At 43.1% G+C, this 17,643-nt stretch overlaps 1 protein-coding gene across 8 annotated transcripts in view; it reads left to right on the forward strand.

The window, feature by feature from the left end:
• Positions 1 to 11,760: 11,760 nt before the first annotated feature.
• LOC104688151 (multiple epidermal growth factor-like domains protein 6) overlaps positions 11,761 to 17,643 on the forward strand; it is a 190,563-nt gene continuing 184,680 nt past the window's right edge. For all 8 annotated transcript variants that reach the window (XR_005602643.1, XR_005602642.1, XM_039556907.1 and 5 more), the window contains exon 1: positions 11,761 to 11,942. Coding sequence is in view for 6 of the 8 variants with exons in the window: in XM_039556907.1 (XP_039412841.1) it covers positions 11,851 to 11,942 (92 nt within the window). In the remaining 2 variants the exon portion in view is untranslated. The remainder of the gene's footprint in view (positions 11,943 to 17,643) is intronic.

The raw sequence follows: 17,643 nt of genomic DNA on the forward strand, positions 1-17,643 counted from the left end.
TTAAGACATGGAGGTGAAATACAAGTGCTTTAATCCTGGCAGTGCAGTGAGAATTGCCAGCCCAAAGCTCACAATGGCCATGATTTTGATCGTGATGTTTCCCTGATGCTTTTAACAATCTGTTTCAGCTTGTGTTCAGAACTGCCTCTGTCGGAGCAGGGCTTTGCCTGCCCCTTACTGACACCCCTCTGTGCTGCCTGAGATAACCTCTCCAGAAGTCATGGAGCCAGTATTTATCCTCAACAGGGATTATGCCAGAGGACACAGGTCTCTGTTCTTGCCCAACAGTTCAAAAGAAAATACCTTCCTTCAGTGTTTCCTGTACTTCTGTGAGTCTTCACCTTTGGAGACACCTGACAAAGGAGAAATTGGGATGAGAAATTGGGTACTTCTGGAAAAATGCTGAGAAGAAGAGGAAGCCAAGGCAGGGATGCAGATGGGTGGAGGTGCTCAGAGCAGGAGCAGAAGAAGGAATTGAGCTGAAAAAGTGGTAACTTGGCCTTGACCTCTCATCTAAAGATTGCTAAATTATCAGTGATCACTCGACATAAAGATCAGGGTAATCCCAGACTGCAGAGCCCAAACAGACAGGAATTTATTCACAGTCCAGTATTTAAGGCTAGAGAAAGGTGAGAGTTAGGACGCATCTTTGTCCCTAATGTTTTTCTATGGGATAATTTACATGGCTTCCTTGTGGTGATGCTGTGGATCCATTTCTCCTCTGCTGCAAGTTTAGATACTGCAGCTCTGCTTTAGGGGCTAAACAGCCCGGAGTTATCTTTTTTTACAACTTTACAACTCTTCTCATGACTCCTTTCAGGTCACCTATGAGCTTTGGGAACAAGAAAACAAACCCAATTCCCATAAACTTTTAATTCCTAAGCTACCAAATTCTGGTTCCCATGCTGCATTTACTGACCTTTAAGTAAGTAAAAACACGGCTTAAGATGGACAGAATGGTTTATCAGTAAATAATGTACATCTGAACGATATCACTTCTGTGCTCAACACTTAAACAGACAAAACACAAGAAACACCTTCAGTTTAAAGATTTTGGCTGCAACAGCCAAAATACATCCCAGCAGTTTGGGAAGCAAATTCCATTTTCACTGAATATATTGTACAAAAAGACCAACTGCTTTCAAACTGGGTTTTAGTACATTGATGTAATTCCTAATAACAGGAGCAGTGTCCTGTGGGGCTGCTGCTTAGTTCAACACACACAGAGTTAAGTGACAGGGGAGGAGCACCTCAGCTGCAGAGGCATCCCCTTTTACCCACAGGGCATCCCCTTTATCCATATCATGCCCACTCCAAGCTCTGCCTGTCAATTTTATATTGCCCTGGCCCAAATTATCAGCTGTAACACTAATTGATGTTAAGTGAATGTTGTCTACCATACCAGCTTCATGAAATTAAATGTTTCTGTCGAATTTTCCTCTCACGAGTTCAGTACCAACGTGGGGGAAATGCTGTTGCACAAAATGTTCTGCAGTCGTTTAGATCCACAAAATCAACTTTGTAATTACTGATCAATCCACAGCCTTTTTGCCTGCATGCATCATTGCTGGGGATAAAGAAACTTTAGGAGGCAACTTGCTGATGTGATAAAGATGTGATAGAAGCCTCTGACAGCCCTGCAGTGATAACCTTGAGCAGTAAATACATGGTTACAAAAGACGGTGCTGCTACACTGAAAAGAAAGCTGGCACATGCTATTTTCTAATTCTAACTAAATTATAAAAACTGATCATCTCCCAGTGTCAGGAACACTGCAAACAAGCTCAGCCAGCAGGTTTGGACTGCCTTGGCACCGCTGCTGTAGTAACCCATGCTACCATGACATGGGTGCATGCAAATTTACCTTTGCAAATTGCAGCTGCTCTTTGCATTTATTCAGCCTCTGGCTGTTTTTCTGTGATCTAAAAGACAAATAAATTTCTCTGCTAAGAGAAAACATCACGGCACGCTCAAATGTTAGGGCTAGTTGTCTCTTTTCTGGTTATTATTTAGATTAGCACAAGGCTGAAGATCCCCAAGCAAGGTGCAGGATTCTCTTGCACCCAAACGCAAACCAAAAGGATTATTCCCATTTCAAGGAGCAAAAGGCTGAATTGTTGGTAGTCACTGAAAGTTAGTTAAATTGGCCACCTCCAAAGCTATTTCCTACAGGTACTTGAGGCATAACCTCGTTTTGAGCACAGGAGTTACCAGAAGAAGATCAGTGTTGTTCATGTACCTGAGGCTGCAGCACACTATGGTCATGGTGATGGGATTCATAATTAAACAGCTGAAAGCCAGCAAGGAGCAAGGGATTGAAAGGCACTGCCTGGTGACCAAATCCAGTTCCCTGTTATCACATAAAAACATATTTTAGAATTCTTTTAATGAATTTACGAATTTCCTACACGTCAGCTCTTTATTTTGCTGCTATTGCTTGCATTAGGCTATCCCTGACACTCGCTGCTCAAACATCTGTGTGGCTGCTTTGGGCTGGCTTGTTCTCATGCCAGCCTCTTTTACTGTGCCAGCATTCCTGGGTGTCCCTGAAATTTGTCCTGTCCCATCCCCCTTTCCATGGTGTGCTTTAAGAGAGCACTCACGTAGCAATCCCTCTCTCCTCCCTTACCTCCATCCTGCTGGTTTAAACAAGCCTTAGTTTTGCTCGTCCAAACAGATCAAATTCCTTCTCTTTTCCTGGCTGTTTGGTTCATCCTAATAGTCCTGTTCCATGTCTGCATCATGTTGAATTCTCATCTCCAGCTCCTGAAGAGTCAAAATTGGACGAGGTAGCTCAGAAGACCCCCCAGTAGGAGCAATTATTCTTAGTCCCCAAGTGTGTCATCCAGCTTTCCATGGCTTTAGATTCCATCCATGTTGTCCACAGACTTCAGCCTCAAAGTAACCTTGTTTTTCCTGCAGGAGATTCTCATTCTCATCAGCCTTTCCCACAGCAAACTCCATGCAGCTGTGCCTATCACTTGTGCCATGGGCAAAGATAAAGCTATTTTTTCCCTGAGACTCATCACTGAAAATTCATTAATGAGCTCCCCATAACTGCACAATTCCCCTTTTGACACAACTCTCCATTATATCCCCGTTAGCTTTTCCTCCACAGAGAACTGCTTGAGGTTAAACAAGTAATTTTCCACATCTAAGAAATGCTTTGCTGAAGTCTGTAGAGATCAGAGTTTGCATCTAAAAAGTCAATAATAGAAGAAAAATGTTGAGTTAGTTTGGCAAGGTTTAGCTTCATAAACTTTTCAGAACTTTACCGGCATTTCTATTAATCTTTAATTATAGTAAACTTCAGAAATATTTTTGATTTTTGCACAAATCAGGAGGTCAAGTCTAAAAAGCCTGTAACTGCTGACATTGCCTTTTCCCCCGTATATCTAGGTGCTTAATTTATCATTGTCTTGATACTTGAATTAATAAAACATGCTCGGTTTGCAGTACTCAGTCCAGGCAATGCTGACTTTCTTGGAGGGCGGGCTGCCTTTTGGACTGCTGTATGTTCCTTTTATGTAATTCTTTATAGCAACCTGTGTTTCTCAGACACTTCCCATGTAAGTCTTTGTAGGAAACGGGTTTCTCCATGAGTTAATCACAGAATTAGGAGATGGGGATTCCATCCCAACACCGTTAATTGTTGCTGGATGTGGCCGTGGTGCTGCAGATAAAGAGCCACGTGGGCATGTGTGAAGTATTTAATTGCCGCTTGCTCGCTGCAGCCCCGTGCTCGCTGTTTCCTGGAGCATGGGCAGCGCAATTCCCACGCGCACCACGGTTTTATTTGCATTTAGCAACAAATACTGCTGATGCTAATATCTGCCTCCCCGAAGAATTTTAAGAGAAAGCTTATTAAACCATTTTCAGTTCATCAGCTCCCTGTGGACAGCAGTGTTTAAATCCTGCTGCAGAATATGTAAATATCCATCTCTATGTGCATGGCAGTATGGGGTTAACTCTGTGGATTAAAAGAGCTGTTCCAGGGCATGTAGAATTCCTTGAGAATAAAGAAAATTAAGTACCTTTCCACTTACCAGAGTTATTACAGTGACAAGGATCCTCTATGTTTCTTAGATGTCTAGGATGAGGAAAACAGGATCTGTGTGCTGCTAACTTTTAAATAGTTCATTTACTCTTCTAGAAGAATTTAGTCATTAACATTTGAATATTTATTTTTCTTTTAAATCATGGACCCTGATGAGTACTTTTGGAGTATATGTTTTAGCATGGGGCATCCCAGAGAAGCTGTGGCTGCCCTATCTCTGGAAGTGCTCAAGGCCAGGTTGGATGGGGCTTGGAGCAAGCTGGGATAGTGGAAGGTGTGGAACTGCATGATCCTTTAGGCCCTTCCAACCCAAACTATTCTGTGATTTCCCTGTCCTTGGTCCCAGACTGAAGTCAAACTGAGTGGTGGTGTTTAAACCGTATGTTCAGGCACCTGAGTTTGACCCATTTTGGTTAAAAATGAATCTGGATAAATTCTGGGGAGGGGACCCAGCAGGAAGGAAGGAGAGAAAAAAACCCCTTCTTTTTCTATCAAATATAACAAAGGTATCTTAATTTTAAAGCGTCTGTTTTAGTTCTAAAACAATCTGAAAATCTGGGTCAGGTCTTGCAGTTGCTACTCACTCCAAATATACAGTGCAGTCCATGAGTGTCAGTAGGGGAAAAACAAATACAAAATCTTAGATTTCTTTTATTCTTAGATTTTGGTATCTCCATTCCCATGAAATTCTCCAGGTTTCTGTTAAGAGTTGAGGAACAGATTTACGGTAGGTGAACTGTCAGGAGGAAAAAGCACAGACAAATGCTCCTTTATGCTATGGATAAAGCACCTTTCAAAGGCAATAAAAACATCAAGAATAAGGAAAAAAAATCTCCTTTTTCATTTCATCCTTCCCTCCAAGCCACTACATTAATTAGCTCTCTGACTGATTACTCAGTCAAGGATTTAAAAGATCAATGGTGACAGTAGCCAGGCAGGTAATTTGGAAGAAAAACCAGTAAAGTAATGCTCTAATGTCTTTGGGAGAATGAAGTGTGGTCCAGTTGTGTCAGCAGAAGAGACAGAGAGGGAAGTTACACACAGGAACACACTATTGAGTTTCAGTTCTGTGACAAATCACCTGGAAGTGTCTTCCTGGGATTTCATTAGCTCCTAATTGGAAGCAAACAAACAAAGCATTTATTCCTTTGAATTTTAGTATTTTAAGTACCAGTGATGTGCTCAGCGCTGTGTTAGACAAAGGAGGAAGCACAGGCTCACATGGCAGCTCACATCTGAGATCCATGAGCAATTCCAAAGGGACGGGGAAACCCTGAGGAGAATCCGACTTCTGAGCACTTCTTTTCTTTGATTTATTTTGCGACTGCATTTTCAGTGATGTAGATGAGAGTTACCAGCTTGAACATCTAAAACCCAAATTTTGAGGGGGCTGCCTACCCCAGAGGACAAATTAGAATGATTGAAGTATCAGTGCTGGTTGAGGCTGGAGTTTTACAGGCTGAGGTTGCTGGAGTGTTGTTACTGCCTGCTTTGTGTGATTGACTTCATCCCTTTAGTGTTGCCCTGGCACTCATTGCACTGTGCTATGAACCAACTGAAAAATTCATCAGGGGCAGCAAACCTCTTTTATCACATATTTTAATGGCTTTGGGGTTTTTTTTCATTTATTTGTTTCAATTTTCTTGGAGGATAACTATTTGAAATTTCCTATCCTCTGGATAGATCAGGAATATTTGATAATCAGATTGTGTTGCCTATCTCTGATTGTCCAAGTCTCCAAGGGCTCTCTGTATCTCCTGACTTGATGAGCCTTTAAACACTCCTAGCACGAATACCCCAAATTTGACTTCTCTGCCTGCACAAGCATGAAGATACTCTGCTAAGTTTTAGAATGAGCTGCTTTTTCAGCTGCTTGCACGTTTTTCAGGTGGGTATCAGGGTGGCCAAAAGAAGATCACTGTGAACAAGAAATTGGTTAAAACCAAATAAAACAGTTCCTCCTAGAAAATACTTAGTAGTACATGCACTGCTCTGCCAAATAATGGATTGCTCTAAAGTTTCTAAACCCTTATTCTTTCCTTTGTGTTGAGGTGAGCCTGGAATAGCTGCATAAAATTTAGAGTCACATCTGGCTCTCACCTGTGTAGGTCAGAGAAGATGTGACTTGCCCCCTAATGTGTGATTTTAATTTGAATGTACACAAGCACACCAGATTAGCCACTCATTGGAGTGTCGTTATCCCAAATCCAGAAATAGATGAAAGTACTCCCAGTTGCTATTGCCTGCCAACAGAAAACTTTATTTTAGGATTATATTGTCAAGAGCCTGTTCTTACCAGAGTTTTGGTTAACTAATGCTAAAGAGAAAAGCTCAGGAATGAGATCAGTGGTCTTTATAGAAGTAATTGTGGATGTGGGTAACATTTTATTTTCCCAATCAGATGTAATAGGTCCCTACAGAAATATCCTCCTGACTTGAATATCAATGGGCTTCTACTAATTCTGTCAAAATGAAATACTTTGTTTGAGCATTTTTCCTGTTTGGAGAGACTGAGTGGAGTGAGGGGACACCTTATTGCCCTCTAAAACTACCTGAAAGGAGGTTTTAGTGAGGTGGGGATCAGGTGTGTCCCAGTGACAGGACAAGAGGAAAAGGTCTTAAGTTTTGCCAGGGGAGGTTTAGATTTGATATTAGGGAAAATTTCTTCATGGAAAGGGTTGTAAGCATGGGAACAAAGTTCCCAGGGCAGTAGTGGGGTTATTGTCCCTGGAAGTGTTCAAAAAACATTTGGATGTGGCACTCAAGGACATGGTTTAATGGTCAGTGGGGTGGTGTTTGATGGTTGCACTTGATGATTGTAAAGGTCTTTTCCAACCTTAACAACTCTGTGATTCTATGATTCTACTGCTTTGAAGTCGAATTGTTCAGACCTTTTTTATTTTCCCTCCCTTCCAACCTCTCCTGCCCTCTCCTCTGGAGGAAGACCAGACATGAATGAAAACCTAAATTCCTGTTACACCGGTGACTGTAATTTCTGCAGCTGGTGACTGCTGGATGGGCAGGGTGAAGGTGGCTGGGGAAGGAGTAGGATGCTGATGGGGAATGCCCACAGAAGGCAAACCTGTTGACCAAACATTCCCTGCCTCTCACCATCCCCTGTGGTGGTGCTGCCCAGGCAAGGGCCATGAGCAGTGTCCCAGCCCCCAGTCCCCACCAGTTTGCTCAAACACAGAGAGTTTGTCCTTACTCTTGGTGGCAGTCTGTGGGTAGCTCTGCTGCTCCCACGTAATGGAAGAGAGGGTCAGAGGGCAGAAATGCTCAGAAAGAAAGAAATGAAGCAGGAATTTCAATTCACAGCTAATGGATGGGCTTCAGAGGCTGCTATTAGCAGAAATTATCACTGTGTTAATGTACTTCAGGCAGCATTTTTTACAGTTGAATATGGTGTTATTTTCCTAGTTATCCATTCCCTGACAAGTGGTTATAATCAAAGCTGTCTGTGAGCACTATTATCAGAAACTTACTATTATGTGCTGGAGGAAAAAATATCACAGGACGCTGCAGTGCCAGAAAACTATTGTAGGTTTTAAAGATCTACTGCAACACCAAGTATTTATTTATGTACTACTTTTACCTCCTGTGGAAGAAAATAATTTTAACTTAATTTTCTTGTCTCCCCCAACTGCTTTAGAAAATGCACCTCCCAAAATAAGTCCATAATTATGATTAACAACCCGGGCTAGATCCTCAGTTGCTGTAAATTAGCATTCCCCCATTCCTTGCAGTGGAGCAAAGCCAATTCCTTGCAACAGAGAAAGTTTCCAGTGCCCTTGGCATGCTGCTTTACATCTTAGAGGGTATTAACAAACCTTCTTTAATGTAGCACTGCACAGAATTTGCTCTGGCCAGAACAAACTTAAAAAAAGAAAAGAGGATAAATCTGGCATCATGGTCCTGAAAGTCTTTAAAATTATCTCATAAACAAAAGGAATCCTTTCAATGTATTCTGTTGATGAATTAAATCAACAAAATTGCTATTGCTCTGTCATGTGATCTGGCTTCGGAGAACAACTTTATTTTCTTCTTAATTTTCAGGTTGGCCATATACTTAATAATACTACTGTAATTCTGGCACAGCTCTGTGAAGGAAGGAGCTCCAGTGAGGCAACATAGAAAGGAAGTCATTAACAAAAAACGTTTATATCTATATAGCCGACTGCAAAGCATGAAGAAAAAAAATCCCCTACCATAGGGATTTTGAGGTTTAAGGATATGAATAGGCAATGAAAAATTCTGCACTTTTCATTAAATAAATCCTCAATAATGATCAGATTAATCTGAGCATCAGAGTAATCATTTCTGAAAACATTCTCTTTTAGGCTGCTCTGCCACACTCTCTATTCAGTTGGTGCTGATGAAAATGATGGTCCAAGGCTAAGACTAGTGAAGAAATATCCAGAATTCCTGAGGATTCCCTGATAGACACTTTGCATCTGGAACAGGTACTATCCCTGCAACTTCTCAGAACTCCCCTTCTCAGCTTCCCGTCTTTTTCATCTTACACCTGGGAATTGAACAAACAGAGTCCAAAAATGGCTTTGGAACAATCCTAAATCAGGGATACTGTGAAGACAAATGGTAAATGTCTGTTACCCCAGCTGCTAAGTTAATTACTGTAATGGGAAACATCTTGACAGAAGCATTGCATATGGTTATTAGCAATTAACCCACCACTCCAAAAATCACAATTCCTGCTAATAACAGAACAGAGCTCAGCCTTCCTAATTACAATCTCTGCACGAAAATTTCTTTATATCAGAAGGGACTGTTAAATGCTGTAACTAGCTACAATTTAAAAAGACTGGCAATGGAGATACTGAGAATTAGACAGAAAAATGAAAATAGAACAGGATGGTGTGACACTGACTCAAAGTTGTGGGCAACACTCGCTCATGCTTGGGGATACACAACAACTGCCACAGCCTGTGTGTAGGAAATTATACATCAAAATTAAAATGCTAATGAAGGGGGAAATATGTTTTAAAATGGAAAGGACAGGATGGAACATTGTGAGAGATACCAAATCTTTTACAGAATTCCTGATCGGGACAGTGTTGTAAATAATGTGCTGAATTTGGATTGCACTGGAATCTGACAGAACAATTTTCTGATCAACAAGAGAGAACAATAATGTAATTTCCATCCCTTAGAAAAGTCCTTCAGTACTATATGGAGGGCACGAGCTGTTTTATTCTCCCTAACCACTTGCACTCTAGGCAATTGGATCCCATTGTAACTGCACAAAGCCACCAAGGGGAATCAGCACTTTACCTGCTCAGCTCAAAAGCTGGTTTAGCTGAGCAAGATGCAAGTTAATTGACTCCTTTCCCTAGCTGGGAAGGGACCTCTGGTCAACATGTCAACATGGTTTGGTAGTGGCCAGGGTGTCGTTTGTAGGTGCCAAGGTCAAAGATGCACAACTTACAGCAAATACATTTCAGGAGAGCAGCAACGTGCCTGGTTGGTCATAGAAAGGATGTGGAGTATAAAGAAGTAACTAATGCTATTTCCAGTGCCCTTTTTTTCCAGAGCCTAGTGTAAGAACTGCAGTAAATGAGTCAGCTTCTACCTCTGTGTCAGGTCTGAAGGTTTAACTGACTTGAGATCCCAGCAGATCAATTATCTCAGGAGGCTCTGAAACTCCTTCCACCAATGCTGCAACTCTACCCATGGGAATTGTCCCAGTAAAGTCAACAGCTCTGCAGGATATTCTCAATTAAAACACAGCTGAGGAGAAAACATGAGATAATATTTGTAAGAAGGGCACATTGCATGGACTGGGTTGGCTTTGGAGTACAGGACAATGTCAGGGTCTGTAAATCTTCCTACCCAGAAAGCAGGGGATTTTACACAGCTCCAGCTCCAGAATTTGGCTGCAGCTGCATTTTGCTGTGTGGCCCCCAGGCAGTGGTCTCATCTATTAAGTGGCCTTCACTCTGCATTTCAGTACCTCCCAATTTGCATGTTGCTGGGCCATTATTCTTAACAACTGGGTATAATAAATGTTGTGTATAATTTGTAATGATCACATACAGCTTTGAATAACAATGTTGAATAGTTTATTTTTAAGTTCCTTAAGATGGAAAAAATTAAAGTATTTTTTTAAGACTAATTTACCTCTCCTGGAAAAAAACCCAACAACCAAGGAATGAGATCCTTTGCTATTTTGCCATGATATGATCCTGAAAATAATCCAGGTTGGGATGACATCACAGGACATAATGAACACTCAGCCTTGACATAATGAATGTCTATTATTTTATGAAGAAAAATTTTCTAGGGTTTAAGAAATAAAATGATTCGAAAACTATGTGCTCTGCGGGAGGTAATGAGATTAGCTCAACACAAGGTCCTGTGGAGTTAAAACTACTCCAGACCCAAGAAAGACTCAGCCATTCAGTGGAAATTTCAGGGTACAATTATTCTGCTCTAAGGCCAGATAAGGGCTGTGTGTTTTCTTCCCCAATGAAAAAGAAATCAGTTGATAAAATCTCAAAGGGATCATGTCCACGCAAGCTTCAAAGCAACGAACAACATAAAAACAGTTTTCTTGTTATGAATGCTAAATGTTTACCTACTTTAGCAAAGGCCTTGGAAAATAAAAACCATACAGGAAACCAGTTGTAAAGTGTGTGTAAAATGAGAAGTGGGTGTATCGTGTTACAGGGCTGGAAGGGAGATAAATTAATGCTCTGTGAAGCAGAGGCTGACTCCTGACTGGTGAGGATGCTGCTGTACCCATCCAGTTGTGTCTGTCACAAATCTGTGCAGGAGCTTCTGTAGAGCAAGGGAGACCAAGCCCATGCCATTGGAGTGGAAAGAAATCGCACTTTTTAGCACTGGTTGGCTCAGGGCCCATCTGCTCGTTCACAGCCCAGTGCCTGGTTAGTCACAGCTCTCTGGAGAGAGGGAAACCGTGGTGTAATACACCCGGAGACCTACATTAGATCATCGAACGCTCAAGGTGTGTTTTTCTCATTTTTTACTTGCTGCTATGCACAGTTCCCTTTCCAGGCCAGTTGATCTCCCTTCTCTCACCAGAAAAGGGGAAGGAGTTGTGTTTTGACAGCAGTAAAGGTCTGGAGAGATCATAAAGATGAGAGGATGGATGGTCTAGAGGACGGCAGGCAGCTCTGGGATTTAAAAACCACTCCTCAGTTCCCCGTTTTATGTTCTTGCTGTCACTAACTCTGACCAGTAGCGGTGTTATCCCTCCCTCAAGATGTTAAATGTGTTTATTTTCACGGTTACCTCTTGGAAGTGCTCAGATATGATTGCAGCGGGCATGCCGTACAGAACAAAGAAGGACCAGAGGAAATAAAGAGAAGCCAAGATACGTCTCTGTCAGCGCAGCAGAACGCGCTTAGCATCCCAGCGCCGAACGGAGAGCAGAGGCTGGCGGCTGGGGCCGGAGATTGCACATCCCTGCGTACGTGCATCGAAATCGACCCCCTGCTCATCTCCGCCTGCGTGCTGCACCCAGCGGGGACGCGGAGCAGGGCAGGCTGCCCTTGCAGCCCGGAGTGCGGCGGCACGGCCCCGGGAAGCTCCCGGGACACGGGCACAGCCGGGCGCACACCGCTCCCCTCACGCCGCGGGCGGGGCGGGCCCGGCACTGCCCGGCGGGGCGGGGATGGGGGCGGGCCGGGGCCGCCCCGCCCGCGGCGCGGCTGTGCCGCCGCTTTAAATGATTTGGGGTCCGGGGCTGGGGGTGCTGCTGCTGCTGCGGGTGTTGCTGCTGCTTCAGCCGCCGCTCCCATCCCGGCTGCGCCATGGGAGCCGGGCCGGTGCTGCTGTCCGTGTTGCTGGGCTGCGCTCTGGCCGCCCGCAGCGCGGTGGCGGAGCCGCGGCTGCAGCGGGGCATGTGAGTGTGCGGGGCTCGGGGGACGGCACGGCCGGGACACGCCGCCTTTGGCCCTGCGGGGAGGGCCCTGCGCCCCTCGGGAACCTGGCCCGGCAGGGAAAGTTTGGGTGGGTGCGCTGGAACTCCGGGAGTCCCCCCAGCGCAGGTCCCCGACCCGCGGAGTTGTGTTGGATGGGGCTCGCGAGGCTCCCAGGGAGGAGGGAGGGCTTGGCTTTGCCGCGGGAGATGAAGGCAGCTCCCGGGAGCGCATCGGCAGCGCCGGGGCTGCTCCTACCTTCGCGTTCAGCCAGCGGAGCCTGGGGAGCTGAGCCCGACCTGGGGAGAGCAGCAGGACGAAGGTCGGGTTCACGGCGGGAAGGGCAGGGAGAGGTGAGAGCGGGGAGCGTCCGCCCGCGGCCGGGAGCGCGCACAAAGAACTGGCGGCCGCACGTGCTGCGGGTGCCGGGGAAGTTTCTCTGAGCGGCTCTGCACGGCACGAGCAAGGAATGCCTTTGGTTGTAAATGCAGCGGAACGCTTGTGTCCAGAGATAGTTTTCTGCTCAGATGCTAAAGGAGAGTAGCTGGCCGCGCGCACGAAATCTGTGGTTAAAGTTTTTGCGTGTTGAAATTGAATGTTTCTGGAAACGGTTTCCTGCCTCGTGTACCTTTCTCGTCTTGTGTTTTTAAGGAATGTTGTGTCCCCCTGCTCTCCCTTTCAAAACAACCTGACAACAGCCTTTTCAGATGTCTGTGTATGTGTAATTTCTAACCCCTCTTATCTTCCTGGGTTTTATCTTCATCAGCTTCAACCCACTCTTTCATAATTAATGTCTGGTATTTGCTTTCAGTTTAGTTATTTATTCTGTCTGAAAATTGAGATTTCCAAGCCTACTGCTCACTGGCTTTCTATGCAATACATATTTACACGGTGTTTACCAGAAGTGCTTTTAAGGTGGTTTCTATTACTCCATTTTGCTGAAGCATGAAGTATCCATCACAGTGCTTAGAGAAGTTAAGCTCATTCTGTGGTAAAACATTTTCCTTTGTTAAAAGTGCTCTGTGTTTCTTTCAGGCATGCTTTGTGCTCTCTTTCTGAGCAATTACTCTATCAGGTGGAGGAATAGTGCTGGCCTACATTAATGTGTTTGCATTTGACATCAGTAATAACTATGATTCTGCACTTCAGAAGCTGGAGGTGCTGTTAACTGTGAATTGCCTCTGAACAATTTTTGTTTGCTTGTACCCTTTCAAAGATGTGTCACTGAAAGAATAGAGGACACATTCCCTTCTGGAAATGATGCTGTGTGAGGATGTTGCTGCTGGGCTGGAGTCACTGGGAGCAGCAATGCGCTAGCAGCCAGCAGCAGTCAGGAGCACCCACCCAAACCCCCAGACCTGTGGCAGAGCCTTGAGTGCTTTTCCCAAGAGTCATATTCCTGAAATTACTGCCATTCTTACTGTTTTTCCTGAGCTGGGACAAGTATAAGTATTCCTCCAAACTTTTTTGCTCTTTAGGGAGCTTACCTTCGGTGTAAGTAGAAATGCAAGATGTCACTACTCTTTAGGAGTGAGTCTGCTGGCTTTCACCAAGAAACAGTGAAATATCCCGGGCGGTTCTTTTCATGTATCACCTTTTTCTAATAATTCTGGTTTGTTCTTTTGACGTTGGTCATCTGCAGTCAATGAAATCAGAACAGCGAATGTATCCTTTGGAACATACCTTGCTGAGTGTGTTCTTTGCTGTTGTTTTGATTGAGATCTTACGTGGCTGAGGCTATACAGGATATTCTTCATAATTGTTTTCGTTCTGTTGCTAACTTGAGTGTTTGCTCCTAGCTAGAAATGCAAGGGATCTGTATGGATGTTGGTGTTCTGTTTCCAAGCCCCCTGAGGAGATTTAATGTAGAACAGATTACGGAGTGCTGAGATATTTCTGTGAACTGCTTTTCCATACAATTAGCCCTTGATGATCCTCTAATAGAACTTCAGACAACTCTGGAATGGCCAGAGAACAGACATGCCATTTTCACTGTAGAGCATATTTGGGCCTTTAAATGAAGAATTAACCATCTCTCTTGATAAAAAGCACATTTTTAACACTGTAGTGAGCTCTCTAGTCCTGAACTGGGGTGTGTAAGATAATGTAAGTGTGATGTTATCTAACACTGGGTTCACGTTCAGCATTGGCCTTCACAGAAATTGGGGGTAGTTGTGGGATAGGGCAGAAATAGGAACTAAGAGAAGAGAACTTGTGTTGCTGTCAGAAGTGGTAAATCCTCTCCTAGAGAAATATTCCCCTGGGAGTTTGAGCAGTGCAGATGTGTGCTCGTAGTTAGTGATGTAGGACAGAGCAGGAGGCAGGGGTGGTTATGAGGTATGTGCTGGGAACCCCCTTTGTGCAATAAATATCACCTTTCAGAGTTAGGACTGGGACAGGGCTCAAGAAGGGATTTTTCTGTTCCCAGGTGAGGCGAGTGAGGACTTCTCTGAGAAAGTCAGGAGATAGGTTTTGTTCCTGTCATCATTAAGCCCCTTGAGTCACTATGGTTTTGCAGATCTGGGATGACATCTAAAGGGGCTGGTTTGCTTTTAGAGGATCCAGTCTCAATCTTGCAATAAAACTGTTTTGCTTAGGGCTTTTTTTTTTACTGTTCACATGTTGTATCTGCATATTTTCACTTTATCCATAAGCAATCTGGTCACATTCCAAGGAACACCTGGATGTAGAGCTGGATTCCTGGCTGAGTAACTGCTTTCCAGCTTCTTCAATTCTATGGGGCACCATTGGCTTTCCTGTGCTCCTACAGATAAATCACGTTCCCAAAAGCAAAGTCTAGCATCCACATCTGCATTTGCAACCCTCAAGTAAACTTGGCCCTTCAGCTGTACCAGCTGTTGGGTGCAATGACACAGGACTGCTTTTGCACCACTGCAAACAGATGTGGCTGTGGGCACTATTTTCAAGAGACATAAATAACAATTTCTTTTAAGGTATGATTAAAAAAGGTGAAGTCCACTTTTTTTTTGGATGGAACACATTTGAAGAACTAACTGCTGTTGTGCAAAGCATTTCCATATGAGGAGATGCCTCTGAGTTGCGATTGTTACAGCGGAACAAATCTCACGTCAATTTGAATATGTTGGAAGGCAATGCAGAAAACAAAGTAACATGAGAAATGCTTCCATAAAGTATATGGAGATACAGCGTAAACTTGGAGCCTGGGATTTTGTCATAATGCTGTCCAAATGATGTGAAAAGTAGGTTGTGTAATCATTTCTTGGTGAGATATTATCTCAATGTATTGGCTGTTTAGCCAATATACTTTATTTTCACCTCCAGTGATGTCAATTTGCAGGTGTGAGGAAAGCCTGTATTCTTTGCATTAAATAAGGGCTTAAAGTATGTTTACTTTTTTGAGCTGAACTGAGTAATGCAGTGGAATCTCCTTCATTTCTTTGAATTTCTTATACTTGGAGGCTTTGCAATTAAAAAAATTTACAGGTTTTTTTGGGTGAAAATAAAGACTGAGTTTGCCACTGGTGTATTTAAATTTGTACCTCAATTTAATACATTTTTGTAGTAAATTTGTACATTGAATGGTATTAAGTCTTTCTCTTTAAACCTTGAAGTGATGCTGGCAACTGAGACTCATTGCCAAATTTTGATTTAGGCTACTGAATTTTACCTAACAAGTTGTTTTCAGCTGAAACCTCAAGCCTTTCTTCCCATTCCTGTTCCCTCAGAATCTGTAGGGTTGCAGTAAACCCTCACTGCTCCTGAACAGCAGCTACTCCAGCCTTTGAGGCTTGGATAATGGGATTGTAGTAAGCATGGTTTAAATGCTTTGGCATAAAAGTTTATGGTGGTTTCATCCCCTCATTTCCCCTTCCATGCCCCCCAGTCCTTTAATGTGCAGTTGAAGACTGAGATGTTTCTCATCTTTGTGAATGTGAACATCACACTGAAGAAAAATAGTTTTTTTAGCCTGTGCACTACAGGATGTTGCCACCAGATAGAGCTCCTGCTGGTCAGCACTATAGCACAGAATCCCATTTCTCAAGACTTTGCACTTAAAGCTTCTGTTTCACAGCTCCTGGAGGAATATTAATTTTGAATTTAGGCTTTTAACAGATGGCAAAGCGCTCTTTTTCTCTTTTTCTCCCCCAGTGTATTCACTGTCAGGAGACTTAAAGATAACGAATGAGTGTCATGGTGGTACTGTACTTTTCCTGATTTATGATGTTTTCCTGCTCTTCAGGAGAAAAATGAGATCAAGACTTTCTCCTAAACTCTGAAATAGCTGTAAGACAGGATCATAAAGTGTGATAGCCTGAAGTTGTTGTATTTATCAAAGATGAACTTGAACTGTAAATATTTTCCAGTTCTAGAAATTCCTGAACTTGTATCAGAGATGTCATAAAAGTGGTTCTAAATCTCAGAGGAGATTTAGAAATTTGCTGCTCATAATCACAGTAGCTTATATGTACTGTATGATCCTTAAATCTGCACCTTTCAGGTAAGAAAGATCCTCCTTCACTTTTAATGGAATTTGACTTCTGTCATTACTCTCCAAAAAAACACTGCAAGAGGGAAAAACTTGTCAGGTTTCTTTAGGTATAATTGTGCTGTTGTGGAATGTTGCTATAGTTTAGTTATTGATGCAATAGTTTAATGTGCTTGAAATGGGTGTTTGCAGTATTTCTTGGGAAAATTGCCTGGGTTTTGCTTCAGCTTGTCTTCTGTGTTGTTTATATCCAGCACTGCCTGTTCTTTCTAGTTCTAGGCATGCCATGATCTAGGTATGACAGACTGTGGAGTATTTTTAATAAATTTGAAGAACTCTTTGGTGAGGAGGGATGAGATTCTGTGGTGGCAGACCTGGTCTCAAGGTGACTTTTTAGCAGAAGTTTGATGGAAGCGATGCTTTGGCTCCCAGAGGGTTAACAGCCCATATTGCAGACTTGTGTTATTCACCAATTAAATACCTTCTCTCTTTGAACACAGTTAATAGATTTCCTTCCTCTGAAATTCAAGCCTGTTATTGCTTACATTCCCTCTCAAATCTATTGCTTTTAATTTATTTCTGGGGAGGAAGAAATTTCCTTTCATTACTGTGAAATCAAAGCATTTTAAAATTATGTTCTGAACATACGTAGTCCTGGTTTGTGCTTTGGATTGCAGGCTAGTCTTGGTTTAAAACTAATCATTAATTGTTCCACAGGGGAACTTGATATTTCTGCCATTGGTGTGAGATGATGTGTGCTTTCATGTGTACACTGAGCTCCATTTCAGTGCCTTTGACCTGTGGATGAATTTTGTGTGTGGAAAGGGGAGTGTTATTTAAGTGAGAGTGCTGACACTTGTTTTTGTGTTTTTTGGTAGAAACTCCTTCCTGTCTTCCCTCTGTAAGTCAGAGCAGAACTTGGCACAAAATCTTGATTAGAGGATAATGCCATGCCCAGACTATGTTACGTATACAGGCTAATTCAATATGGAAAATATATGCTAATATCTCAGGATGTGCCTGAGAAGTGGCTTTATAAGGTACTTTGTACTGTTTTTCAACAAAGAAATCTCCTCAAATTACAAAACACTTGGGTATTTTGGGCCTGGTCTTTTCAGGTTGGAATATCCCTGTATAGGAAATGAGTTTTTAGACACCTTACCCCCAGGAGACTCTTCAGTGGTTGCCCTTCTGTTTGTAATTGCTGGTGTTCTCCC

Source organism: Corvus cornix, chromosome 9, assembly GCF_000738735.6.
Source record: "Corvus cornix cornix isolate S_Up_H32 chromosome 9, ASM73873v5, whole genome shotgun sequence".
Lineage (NCBI taxonomy): Eukaryota > Metazoa > Chordata > Aves > Passeriformes > Corvidae > Corvus > Corvus cornix.